Source organism: Pyrus communis, chromosome 3, assembly GCF_041283825.1.
Source record: "Pyrus communis isolate YQ-2024b chromosome 3, ASM4128382v1, whole genome shotgun sequence".
NCBI classification, from domain to species: domain Eukaryota; kingdom Viridiplantae; phylum Streptophyta; class Magnoliopsida; order Rosales; family Rosaceae; genus Pyrus; species Pyrus communis.
The window spans coordinates 1,542,821-1,556,201 of record NC_142567.1 but is presented as its reverse complement, the minus strand read 5'-3'; the positions used below and the strand labels follow the sequence as shown (position 1 = coordinate 1,556,201).

The window sequence follows — 13,381 nt, the reverse complement described above, 5'->3', positions numbered from 1 at the left end:
GAATTAACCATGAAACTCGCTGCCTGTGCGATGGTACGATGTTTTATGGTTAATTCGGGACATCTTCATTCTTAATTGGTGGCGGGGGTGGGGTTTGAATTGACGGAACCGGATCCCCTCTTGAGCATGGGGATCGAAGCCTGCTGAGCAGCCCATTTGGGCTCTTGAAATTTGATTCAACGGCTGTAGTTATTATAATTTTTAAAGGATCCCTCTGTTTGTAGCCGTTGGATTAAATTTCAAGAGTCCAAATGAGCTGCTCAACTGGCTCCAATCCCCATGCTCAGAAGGGGATCCGGTTCTTGAATTGACATCCTCCAACGGGAGGAGAAGCGCAACTACATTATGACCTGGTGGGTTTTTGCCACAGTAATATGGGCCTGCATGCAATAAGCAAATACCAAAACTTGTAATTTTCACAAAATTGAAAGTTATCAGCGACAATCGTTTATTGAACTTAAAACTTCTCAACAAAATAGAAAGTAACATCAAAGTCTTAACAAAACGAAAATTAAATGTCGTTAAATTGAATACGTTCGCGAAATTTAAATCCATGGCATGCATACACATTACACTACAATTTCTTTAAAAGTAAAACCCATAAACTAATTTTAGATTTGATTGCTTATTGGGTGGAGGGTTTTCCTAAAGTAACGGAGCTCTAAATTTTTTTTTAGTACATCGATATTTTTACACTAGAAAGAGGGGGAGTTCTGCTAAGCCACATAATAAGTAATTTAATTTAGTATTGAATTCATCATCCATGAGATTCAAACTTAAGACCTTTCACTTCCAAATAAAAAGAAATATCATTAGATCGTAATACTAAATGGCGTAATAAACCTCCAAATAATCCCAAACAATTCGTATGCCAAGTTTTCAAAAAACTATGGGCAACATTTTATCGGTGCTTACGTGGGTTTGGATATGGATCCTCCATATAGAATCGTATTGATTGGTTATTTGATTTAGGCCTTAACTTTAATTAGTTTGTGTTTTGGTCGCAGAATACCAAATTAGTCATGAGGAGGACACCTCATACGACTTGTGTGGTGGTGGCGGCGGCGGCTGCTGCCGTGTGTCCCTCCTATAATTGGACTTGTCAAAGCCATTTTGTCACGGACTCTTTTAACCATGCAACGTAATTTAGATTATTTTATTATACACTATTGCTTTTATTATAAAAGTAAAAAATTTATTCAGGCAAATTTTTCAAAAAGATTAATGAATCCAAATTAGATATTCGTATTCTTTTTGAAATGTGTGTCTTAGTTGAAAATAATGCATCCCGTGTTGATGTTGAATTCGTTATTTACAATATTTAAATTTAACACATCTCGCTGATCACTGTAAAGTAATATTAAGTGAAAAAAAATAATCATCAAACAATTGATTAAGGATAAACTATTTTTTTATTTGGTAATTGACTAAGATAGCAAATATTTATAGTATTTGGGAGATTAAATAAAGTAGAGGCTATTCCGTTGACGTTGATAAAAACCTTCCCTCCCTGGCAACGTCTGTCAATCTGTCAGTCACTCAGTATTTTGTCGCTAAAGACGTTTTCCTTTGAAACGTTCACTTTCAAGAAAAAGAAAGAGCCTTTCCATTTCAATTTCCACACATTTATAACCCGTTTTTTCTCCAACACAAATTATATAAGATCTGCTCGATTCCGCATTACTGCTCCCGAGTCGAGTGCGGAGTCAAAAACTCGCCGCTGTGCTTCTAGGAAGTGAGCGAGAAGGCTACCATGGACGCCGTGGCTCAGTGGAGGAATCAGTGGTTTGACTACACTCAGTATCTGCGCCGAGAGGTTTCTGATTTTTTTTCCCTTTCTTCTTTGATGTTTTAGTTAATCTCTACTGGGTTTTCTCTGCTGACCTCTGTTTGTTTCTATGGAAAGTTTTTTGGGGTTTCTCTGCTGACATCTGTTTGTTTCCATGGAAAATTTTCTGGGGTTTCTCCGCTGGTATCTGTTTGTTTCCGTAGAATGTTTTCTGGGTTCTCTGCCGGCTAACTGTTTGTTTTCAGTGGAAATTTTTTATGTGTATTGTTAATTTCACCAAAAGCAACTTAATTTTTGGTGTATATGATTAGTTCGCGTGTAAAGTTAGGAACTTTCAGATTAAAAGGGTGAAATGTTTATAGAAATTACTGGATACTCAGACGTAATTTCCCTAAAATACTTCCATTTGTGGTTCAAAACTGCTGTGCCGTTGAAATAACCTTTGATTGTGGGGTTTCTGGTTGTGGTGAAAAGGGATTCTTGGACGATCAGTTTGCACAACTAAAGAAGCTGCAGGATGAAAACAGCCCGGATTTTGTAGTTGAAGTTGTTTCTCTTTTCTTTCAAGATTCCGAGAAGCTTTTCAACAATATGGCCAGGGCTCTGTGAGTTCTTCTTTTGTCTTAACCTTGAGTGATATTCTTTGATATGCTTCACTTTCGGACAAATTTTGTTTGGTGGTAGCTGTGCGAAACAATGTTAATTTGGGTTTCGTTTATTTTTCGTAGAGAACAGAACGTTGTAAATTTCAAACAGGTAGATGCCTATGTCCATCAATTCAAGGGTAGCAGTGCCTGGTAATTCCAAGCTCTTTTTCCTTATTATTTGAAAGTCTCTTCTCTTTCAACTCGAATTCCTCGCTTGCCTCAAACGATAGTGCTTTGAAAATCTGAGAACTGGTCTGCTTGTTAATTGAAACTTAGAGCACCAATGTCAGCTATTGCAAAAAATTTGTACTTTTGTTGTTTTTTGAAGTTTTTTTAATTGGACATTGATTCCGTTGGTTTGCAGGATAGGTGCATTCAGACTTAAAAATGTATGCATCAACTTCAGAAATTTTTGTGAGGCTCAGAACCTGGAAGGGTAAGTGTTTTTGCTTCATGGTGATTTTCTCAATTTGTTTTCTCTGAATAAAATCTTCAGAATTTAGCCACTTATTACTTCAAAAAGTGGTGTATCAGTTTAGGGCCTTGACACAAATTTGCACCCTAAATCGCGAGATGGATTTATTCTAGCTTGAGTCTCTAGCTGTTTTGAGCACAATTTTGCATAGCTCACTTGTTTCTTGAGAAGAGATACCATCAGTTGGAAATTTGTCAATGCGTATGCTCCTCCTTTCATTAACGCTACAATCACTTTTCGGACTAGAATTTGAAATCTTGGTATCTTGTGTTGGACTTGTATTTCATTTGTGTTTGAACTCAACCCTTGCGATGAAGAAAGGGTTTGTAGCATGGCATTTGCATCTAAATGCAACTCAATAATGTTTTGTGTAGGTGTTTGAGATGTTTGCAACAACTGCAGCAAGAGAGCTCTGCACTTAAGAACAAGCTTGAAAATTTATTCAGGGTAAGTAGTGAAAATGTTACTTAAGGTAGCTTGAATTTTCCGCGATGCTTTATTATTATCTAAAGGAATTCCTCGGTGTATTCCATGCTTGTGCGCTTGGGTTGATAACTTATGTTCTACCCTTGACACATTCATCCCTTACGATCCTCGAAAGCGTCCTTGAACTGCTGCCACGAACAATCTCAGCTTGGATTTGACATTAGCTTCACTGCCCATATCTCATCCATTCATTGACTTTGTCCCTTTGGTTTTTAGTTGGAGCAACAAATCGTGGCTGCTGGCGGGTCAATTCCGATGATGGAATAAATGCTACGACTGCTATATAATTTGTCAAGAAATATGGATATCAGAGTTTCCGAAGTCCTTTAGCGAGTTCGATTTTACTCTGATGTAGTGAAATTTTCCTATATTCCACCTGCATCTTCGTAACGATGTAGTAGCTTAATAACTTTCTTGGAGGTGTGTAATGTAAGGCTCTTTCCCTAAACCCTTCATCCAACTGATTATTTATCTTGTTAATTTGTCAGTGAGGAAGCCTTTATCATTGAACTTGAGTTAGGGTTGGCAAAGCCCATATGATCCAATTTGCTTAAATTGATCCCCCACAGCCCCCTATTTTTTGGGCCTGTTGGATCATAAGATTAAGAACCACAAAAGTGCTTTTTTGGAAAGTTGTTTGGATCATTGTTAGTATGGGTTGGCAAAGCCCATATGATCCAATTTGGTTAAATTGATCCCCCACAGCCCCCTATTTTTTTGGGCCTGTTGGATCATAAGATTAAGAACCACAAAAGTGCTTTTTTGGAAAGTTGTTTTGATCATTGTTAGTATTTGTCTCTACTTGCTCTAGAAACCGCACATACATCGCAGTCGACAACTTCTCACACGAAAAAAAATGTTGACATTTGAAGGAAAGTCCTCTTGTGCTTACCACTCATTAGCGACTAGATATATCTTCGATTGTATGATATATTAACTTGCCTCACACGAAAAAATAACTTGTCATCACGGATAATCCTCGTGTTTTGAGGACTCACCAATGACTAGATGTATGCTCGGTTATATGGCAAATTAACTTGCATAAATACGATAAAATATGTTCTAAGAGAGGCATAAACCGTCTTCTGCTTACAACACTCACAAATTACAAGATACATCTCCGATTGTAGGGCAGATTCTCTTCTCACGCATACCTCACCTCCTATTCCTCTTATCTCTGGTGGTAGGATATATTCTCTTCTCACTCACTCCTCGCCCCAGTACTCGAAGAAGGAAGCTCATTTTGTGTGGAAGGTGGAGTAGCTGGATGAAAAGGACATGTGACGGAAGTTAAATAAATGTGGAGGCAAAAAGATTGCAAGCTTTAACAGTCTCAACTATATCAAGTGTGGCAAGTGTGCCATGTCCAAAAACCAAGATAGGGAAAGTGGGGGTGTTTTAGTTGTTGGGGTGGTTGTGCCATGATCATCTGTGGGGCGTCATTGCTTATGCCAGATGGGGTTGCAGGCTTTGCTTTCTTGCTTCCTGCTCAATATTACCTGCCAAATTCATTCTTCCAGATAACAATGCCATCTGCATTGAGAGTACGGCTCTTTCCCCTCCAAATTCTCTTTTCCTTTCCTTCCCTCCAATTTAAACGGTCATAATTAAGCGGTCATAATTAAGTCACGTCAACATTTTATGTTAATTTCTTTATAAAGAAAGAAAGACAAAGAGGAAAATGAGGGAAGAGAGGAAGGAATTTGGAGGAAGAGAATCAGTCCCTGCATTGATACTGTGTGTGTATATATATATATACCCACACACACACAGAGTATTTGCCTAATATATATACACACAGTACTTGCTTATATTTTGGTGAATATTGATTGTTTCCGACTCACTACAAATCATAGTCTGACACATTTATAATTATTATTTTCACAATCAAACCCAATCTATCCATTAGGAAACTTCATCAATGCGTGAAGAACCTCTATAATACTAGGCAAGTTTATGTGCATGTGTTAAAATTGTGATTTTGTCCGCAAAGAATTGACAACTTTTTTACACATAAAGGGTCGAGCTTTTTAATATTTTGGTATAATTTGTTTTGATATATATACCATGTCTTGTAATAATTTAAGGAAAAGGATCCTTGCCAGATTCTTGTCCTAGGGATCTTAGGAATCTCGTGATCGTGATCGTGATCGTTCATCGTGCGGTCAGTTTTTATTAGATACTATTTATACTTTATTTTTTGAATTTTAAATTTTGAAATGATTTCTGACCGCACGATGTACGATGAACGGTCACGATCATGGGATCCCTAGGAAAAGGATCCAACGAGGATCCTTTCCCATAATTTAAAGCATTGTTCTAAAAATCCCCGTCTAGCACCACCTAGGCCCCATCCCGATTAATGCTTAGGCGTTTGAAAATTAAGAAATGGCTCCTAGACCTGCTGAGGTGCTTGCCTAAACCACCTAGGCACCCGCCCAGACCTGTCTAGACACTTGCCTAAATTGCAACTCACTTAGATAGAAAATAGATAACTTTCCTTTTCCATTTTATTGTTTCCAATAAATTGTAAGAGACTTATTGAACACTTAAATAAACATACATTACATGTTTGCTCCCCATGTTTTCATTATGTTCCAATACTTTATAATATATATGTTATTCTATTTTATAGTTTATGATGAAATTATATATATTTTAAGTATAAATAGACACTTATTTACACGAAATACAATAGATTTACTTAAATTCGCCTAGTCCGCAGAGGTGCCTGCCTAGTTGCCTAGGCGCTAAGCCTTAACCCGCCATCTGAGTAGCGTCTATCGTCTTTTAGAACTTGATTTAAAGCAATTACCTAGTTTTTTTTTTTTTTTCACTTGTTTGACACCCTTTTGGTGGCGTTGCATTGCAGAGTGGCTTTTCTTGGTAAACTTTTTGACTCCAGCCAGGCAGCTTCTGAAACCAAGAAAGGACCAAAGGACGGAGGAGTGAAGAACAAGTTAGTAACTTTTGTTTTACCAGTTCCTTTGACTCTCCAATTCAGTGAAACTGGTTTGTTTTGTTATGGACTAAGTGTACGGATTAATATTCACTTCGGATTTCAGTGTTCAGAGCTTGTTGACTGAATGAGAGATCCGAATCGCTCAATTTCAATCTGATGGCCTCCATCAGCCCATCTATTGACTCACTTCACAAAATCCAAAAACTTGAACGGTCCGGATCATTTTTTTTCTCTCTCTCTCTCTCTCTCTCTTTTGTACGGTTCCTATCTTTAGATCTGAAGACTTCAAACATAGAAATCCGAAATAGTTCTCATTCCCTGAGAATACCATCTTTCTTTGGCTCCAAGACTCCCAACATCCAACGAAAAGGAGAGGAAGTTTGAAGAATGTCATTGGGATTTTTAATTTATCGTCATAATTTCTTTGTGCAGTGGAATTGAGAGGTGAATGAAATTATGCAACTTCATAAAAGATTTTGGTAGGATATTAATTATTTAAAAATAGTGGGTGTAGTGTAGAAATAAACTCTTAACAAATTAGCTAAGAATTGAAGGTTTTGAAGAACATTTGGCAGCCTACATAAATAGAAAAGTTAACAGAAAAAAATTATAGAAAGTAAAAGTTACCCATACCATCTCTTACCATCATACTTGCACATACTTAGAGACCACAATAAACTCTTGTTATTGTGGGATTTTGAGCTTTTGTGAGCTTTTATGTAGCTCCAAAATCCCAAATCAAATCTGAGTTTGTATTAGTGATAGTTTTTCCTTCCCAAAACATTTCTCCAAGTGAAAAAAAAAAAAAAAAGACCTCAATCATATTTTAGGATCAATTTTTTAGTAGTTTAATTGTGAAGGTCATGATCAGGTTGTTTCTAGTGACATGTTTACTTATTTGAGAATAGGCTTGCGATGTGAAAAAGTTAAGGTTTCACCATAATACTAATTGACAGTATGAGGAGTAGACCAACTATTTTATAAGCATATGCAAGGTTGGAAGATCCTTTCTTCCATCAATGTAAGATTCATTCTCAACACGCGACCTTACATGTGGCGAATTTTCAAGCATGGCACGTGAAAAATACAAATCAGGTGAAGTAAAGTATGAGTGGCCGTTGGGCTTCATGTATGAGACAATATGCTCTGATAACAAGAACAAATTTGAGGTTCTACCATAAAACCAATTGACAATATGAGGAACAGCTAAACTACTTACAAGATCCATTCTCTCATCAATGTGACATTCATCATCAACAGAATGACAATTCATCGTTTTTCTAGTATTGGATTACTAATTGCAACATAAAATCATGAATCAAAATAACTTAAAAATAAAAACAATTTCGAATTCTAACCAATTCTAAGTTAGTAAATAACTAAATACTATGAGTACGAGATCAACTACCCCCAAAGTAAATTACAGTATTCTCCCTTGTGAGTAGGAATCCGAGTCCTCATAAAAACGACAAGTAGTAGCCTTTTCTTGTGGAAATCCTCGCCGGATTCTTTCCTGAGATCTTAGGGATCCCGTGATCATGACTGTTCATCATACATTATGCAGACAATTTTAGTTAGGTATTATTTATATTTAATTTTAAATATTTAATTTTAAAATGATTTCTAATTGCATGATATACACTATGAACAATCACGATCATAAGATTCTCAAAATCCCCAGAAAAAAAATCCGAAGATAATCCTCTTCCTTTTCTTGCAAGAAGAAAACCAAACCCAGCTGGCAAATACGGAAATACCCACCTCCCTAAGTTCCACGTCAGATCAAAAGTCTCACGTCAAACCGCAAGCTCACATGATCCCCGCCCTCTTAGTTCGCCAACCTGGATCCCGAACCTGAGGCCCCATCCGCCACGTAGGCTCGGACAACCGTTTAACCCCGAACCCAACTCCCAGTAAAGAAACAAAAACAGTAACATTTTAATAATAATAAAAATAAAATAAAATAAAAGTAAAAATTAAAAATCGAAGAGCTCAGCCTCCTCAGTGGCTCTGTTTACTGTATAGCAGCTGAGTGATTGATTGCGTCTTCTCTGAGAAGCCAAAAATATTCAGAAAAATTTAGAAATTAAAAAGCAGAAATCTTTCGAGAAAATCTGAGCTCGAGTAGAATTAGAATACAAGATTCGATCGATTGCCTTCTTCTCCAAGCCACCATATTTTTTTTTCTGGATGCTTAATATTTCCCACCATTAAAGTTATCACCGCTCTGTGATTTCCCATTTCCCACGAGAAATCTGTAGCTTCTCTCACGGAAAAGTGCTTTATTTCCCCCATTAAAAGCACTTTCTTTCTCCCCGCTATAAAACCCATATCGCCAGGTCCATTTCTGTCACTCAAAGTCTCAGAGCTCGCTTCCAATGGCGGAAAAGCAGAGGAGTAATGGGTTTGTGTGCACAGTGTTCTTCCTCTGTTTGATTCAATGGAACCCCATTCCGATTCCAATCGCCGTCGCCATTCTCGACCCGGTTGATTTCTTGGCTTTGCAGTCGATTCGGAAGTCGCTGGAAGACATGCCGGGATCAAAGTATTTCGCCTCCTGGGACTTCACCTCCGACCCCTGCAACTTCGCCGGCGTTTACTGCGATTCCGACAAGGTTATTTCCCTCAATCTCGGCGACCCAAGAGCCGGTGCGCCGGGTCTGACGGGTCGGCTCGACCCGGCAATCGGCAAGCTCTCCGCCCTCGCTGAGCTATCAATCGTTCCGGGTCGGATCTTCGGCACCCTGCCCCAATCGATATCCCAGCTCAAGAGCCTCCGGTTCCTCGCAGTCAGCCGCAACTTCATCTCCGGTCAGATTCCGCCGAGTCTCGGCCAGCTCCGCAACCTCAGAACACTCGACCTAAGCTACAACCAATTCGCCGGAGCAATCCCCAGCTCCGTCGCAGCCCTCCCGGAGCTCTCCAACCTCATCCTCTGCCACAACCGCCTTTCCGGTTCGGTCCCTCCCTTCACCTCCCAAACCCTGTCCCGACTCGACATAAAGCACAACGACCTCTCCGGTTCGCTCACTCTCAACTCCCTCCCTCCCTCTCTCCAATACCTCTCTCTCTCCTGGAACCGGCTCTCCGGTCCGGTCGACCGCCTCCTGAACCGGCTCGACCAGCTCAACTACCTCGACCTCAGCATGAACCAGTTCACGGGCACAATCCCGGGTCGGATCTTCACCTTCCCAATCACAAACCTCCAATTGCAGCGAAACTTGTTTTCGGGTCGGATCGCACCGGAGGTTCAAGTTTCAATCGCCAACGTCGATCTCAGCTACAACCGACTATCCGGTGAAATCTCGCCGTTGTTTTCGACCGTACAGAGTCTCTACTTGAATAACAACCGGTTCACGGGTCAGGTTCCAGGTAGCTTCGTGGATCGGCTATTGGCGGCGAATATACAGGTACTGTATTTACAGCACAATTTTCTGACGGGGATCCAGATCAATCCGACGGCTGAAATTCCGGTTAGTAGCTCGGTGTGTCTGCAGTATAATTGCATGGTCCCGCCCGTACAGACGCCGTGCCCGCTGAAGGCCGGGAAGCAGAAGGCTAGGCCGACGGCGCAGTGTAACGACTGGAGGGGGTAAAGTAGGAAATTCCGATGGGGTTTAATTTTGTTTATTTTTCTTTAAAAAGGAGAATTATATTTTGATTAATATTTTGTTGTGTTTTGTGGGGTGGGGGATATTTTAGATTCATTTATTTATTTTGGGGGGGAAATTATGAATAAGAAAAGATTGTGGATAGTCAGAAATAGTGTAAAAATGTACGGGAAATTCATGCTCTACTCTTTTATTATTAAATATGAAGAAATTTTTGGCAAGGACATGGAATGTTTGTTGGTGTGTATGTGTTACTATTCTCATAATTAAATAACTAATATGTACATCTTTCCTTTTATAATTAATAATTGTCATATCTAAACTGAAGTTTTTCGGTAATGAAGTAGAGACCGTGTGCCGCTAGAGCAAATCTTCATCTACTATTGATTCATTTGTGTTCTGCATTATTATTCTCTTTTGAATTGATGATTATGAGTGAGTTTGGTTTCATTCGGTTCGATTTTCGTCAAAATCAAAAATCAAATCAAAATTACTATCGATTTAGTTTGATATGATTTTGGAATTTGTAATTCAGTTTGGTTTGATTTTAGGTTGGATTTCGGTTTTTTTCTTTATTTTTTTTTCTTTTACTTTTTGAACTAGAAATTGGAGAGAAAATGAAGGAAAAAAAATCTAGGGAATAAAGCTTTCAACATATTTGGGTTTAAAGTTAGGTTTACTTAGCCTTGGATTGAAATTAGGCTAACAGCCAACTTGGAATCAAGTTTGGAAAATGAATATCCAACATAAATAAATAAAAAAATATTAATTTATATTCATTCGGTTTTGTTTTTGAACTACCAAAACCAAAATTGGACCAATAGTTTTTGGTTTGGTCTTTTTTTAGTTTTAATTTGTTTTTAATCGGTTATTTTTTCTTCTTTTTTTTTTTGTTCCGGTCCAGTTTTTTCAATTTTCCAAGCCCACCCCTATTGACGATCTGCTGAATGAAAATTTTGATGAGAACCAAAAATGGAGTTGAGAGCTAGAAGGGGTGTGAAATTGGGTGTATTATACAAACCTCATGTCCCAACCTTGACCACAAAGCCCTACCTATCTTAATAAGGAGGTGTGACGGTCATATTAAGAAATTGTTGAGTTATATTTTGTTTTGACAAACATGGAGATGTGACAAAAACTTTTCGAGTTATGATTGTTTTGATGAGCAGCCTTCTCTTCATTTGCTTTATTTCTGATGGAAGAAGATAGAGAAGCACAGAAGCACTTTGTGGGGGGTGCTTCTACTTTTCAGCTTTTGCAATGCACGGGCTTCTGAACAAAAAGCACTATTCATGATTGGAGGCAGCTACATAGCTATTTGAGAGAAATGTGAAGCAACGTTATTCATCAAGCACTTGCTTCAATAGCCTCACATTATTTCACACTTTTGGAATCAGCTTTATTTCAATCCATCATATAACAATATTATACTTTGCGCAACGAAAAAGTTGCTCCTTAGTGACTGAAAGTTCAGGGCTTCCAGTCATAGAAACAGTCTCTTTGCAAGGGAAGAATAAGGTTGCGTAAGATGAATGTTCTTCTCCCCCTCCTCCCGACGACTATCGCAAAGTAGGAAGCCTTATTGACTTGGAGTTGCTCTTATACTTGTATTGCATATATGCATATATGCAATTGAATATAAAATATAACACAAAGTTATGATGGGGTGGTAATAGGAGAGGTTGTCGTAGCAATATATCTGCATCTTCTTATAGCACTCATTATGTGATTAGGTACGTGAATGGATTGGTATGTATGAATCTCTTAGATCTCTGATACAACTAAATGTTCAACTAAGGTCATGTTTTTGTCAACCTAAAGAATCCATAGGTGGTGTCTTGTTCCTCTTGAAAGCTACATAATCTTATGTAAGCCATGGGAGAGGACATGTGAAGGTAGCTAGGATTAGGTGGGAGTTGGATAAATCAAAAGTAGAGAGAGAGAGAGAGAGAGAGAGAGAGAGAGAGAGAGCACATGAAAGGAGAAGAAGAAAGCTAGCAGTCAACACAAGCTGTTGCTGTCACTTTAACTAAAAGAAAAAGAAAACCCATTTGATTCATTTGTTGTCTCTTCTTCTTGGTCTCTAGAGTTTTGGTTTGCTGCCAAAAGCTTTCAAGCCATTTTCCTTCAATATGTTACCACCTCTTTTCCCACACTATAGGTCAAACTCAACCCAATTTTTCTATTCTCTATACGTGAGGGGTTCAGTGGTGATATTACAGATCAATCACGCATTGACACATATTTTGAAATTTCTATATAAAAGTGAAGAGAAACTTTGGATGGGGCATAACGTGGTCGAATATGTAGAACAAGTCACTAAAAAGTTATCACGTCGACACAAATGAGTTTGGATTAATCATAATGTAGAGGGTTATTAAAAAAATTCTCCCAAAAATATATAATTAACTTGAAATGCCATTACCGTTAAATTTCACTAACATCAAAATCCTTAAATTTGTGAGAAGAGAAGAACATGCTCTTGGTTTGGGAATTGGATTCTGTGAAGCTTGTGTAACAAGAATGTGCCGTTAATTATTTTTGTTTTTTTTTTTGGGAGGGAATTAGGGGGATAAAGAAATAATAATTCATATTTGCAGAAAGTGGGGCATAAATGTTGAATATTTAGCATTTGCTAATTATTGTACGGAAGGGTTGTGCTGCACAATTACGCTTCTTTCCCAATTAGGAAATATTAAATTGCATTGTTTGCTTTCATTCACCAAAGTAGGGGCCCTCTTTGTTTTATGTCACCTCACAATATTTACGCCCCACTAATTATTATTTATATTACAACTTAATGCAGATTAGGAGCCCTCTTTGTTTGCTTTTCCTCTTTTTTTATGTCTGCAAGGATGGTTTATGTGAGTTTGATTCTCATAGATGAGAACCGGACCTTTTACTTTTGACATCGATTTTTGTCTTTAACAATGAAATTACTCAGATTTTATTTTCTATTTGGATTTTTTTTTTCTCGTGTAGCAGTGGCTCCAATTGAAGATAAGTTGAGAGAAAATTTATTAATGTAGTTTGGACGTGTGAAACGAAGAACTACAGATGTTTCGGTTAGAAAATGCGACTATGTGACAAAGACTCAGAGCGCAAGGGGTTGAGAAAGACATAAAAAGACTTTAAAAAAATACATAAAGTATTAGAACCTAATGAAAGACTTGACGCTCTAGGATTCACACAACCAACCCCATTTAGTGGATAAAACTTTGTTGTTGTTCTTTTTACCCTCCACGCTGGTTTTGTGAACTTTGACTTTCCCGAGATTACATGTGCTCAAATATCCTAATAGATAAGGTGTTGAAGTTTTCCCCGTGCGTCTCGAGTTTGAAGTTCTAGTGGCACACAGAAGTAATAAAAAAATTAAAAAAAAAAAAAAAACCCAAGAGGTACACATAGGAA

At 38.0% G+C, this 13,381-nt stretch overlaps 2 protein-coding genes across 2 annotated transcripts; both read left to right on the top strand.

The window, feature by feature from the left end:
• The first annotated feature begins 1,617 nt into the window (after window positions 1-1,617).
• LOC137715890 (histidine-containing phosphotransfer protein 1) lies at window positions 1,618-3,902 on the top strand. Its single transcript, XM_068455250.2, has 6 exons — window positions 1,618-1,816; window positions 2,264-2,394; window positions 2,518-2,586; window positions 2,801-2,872; window positions 3,286-3,358; window positions 3,614-3,902. Exons 1-6 carry the CDS (start codon window positions 1,754-1,756, stop codon window positions 3,662-3,664), a joined length of 459 nt encoding a protein of 152 aa, XP_068311351.2. The 5' UTR covers window positions 1,618-1,753; the 3' UTR covers window positions 3,665-3,902.
• Window positions 3,903-8,352: 4,450 nt separating this feature from the next.
• On the top strand, window positions 8,353-10,194 carry LOC137716458 (uncharacterized). The gene has a single exon (XM_068455918.2). It carries the CDS (start codon window positions 8,738-8,740, stop codon window positions 9,953-9,955), a length of 1,218 nt encoding a protein of 405 aa, XP_068312019.2. The 5' UTR covers window positions 8,353-8,737; the 3' UTR covers window positions 9,956-10,194.
• The last annotated feature ends 3,187 nt before the right edge of the window (window positions 10,195-13,381 follow it).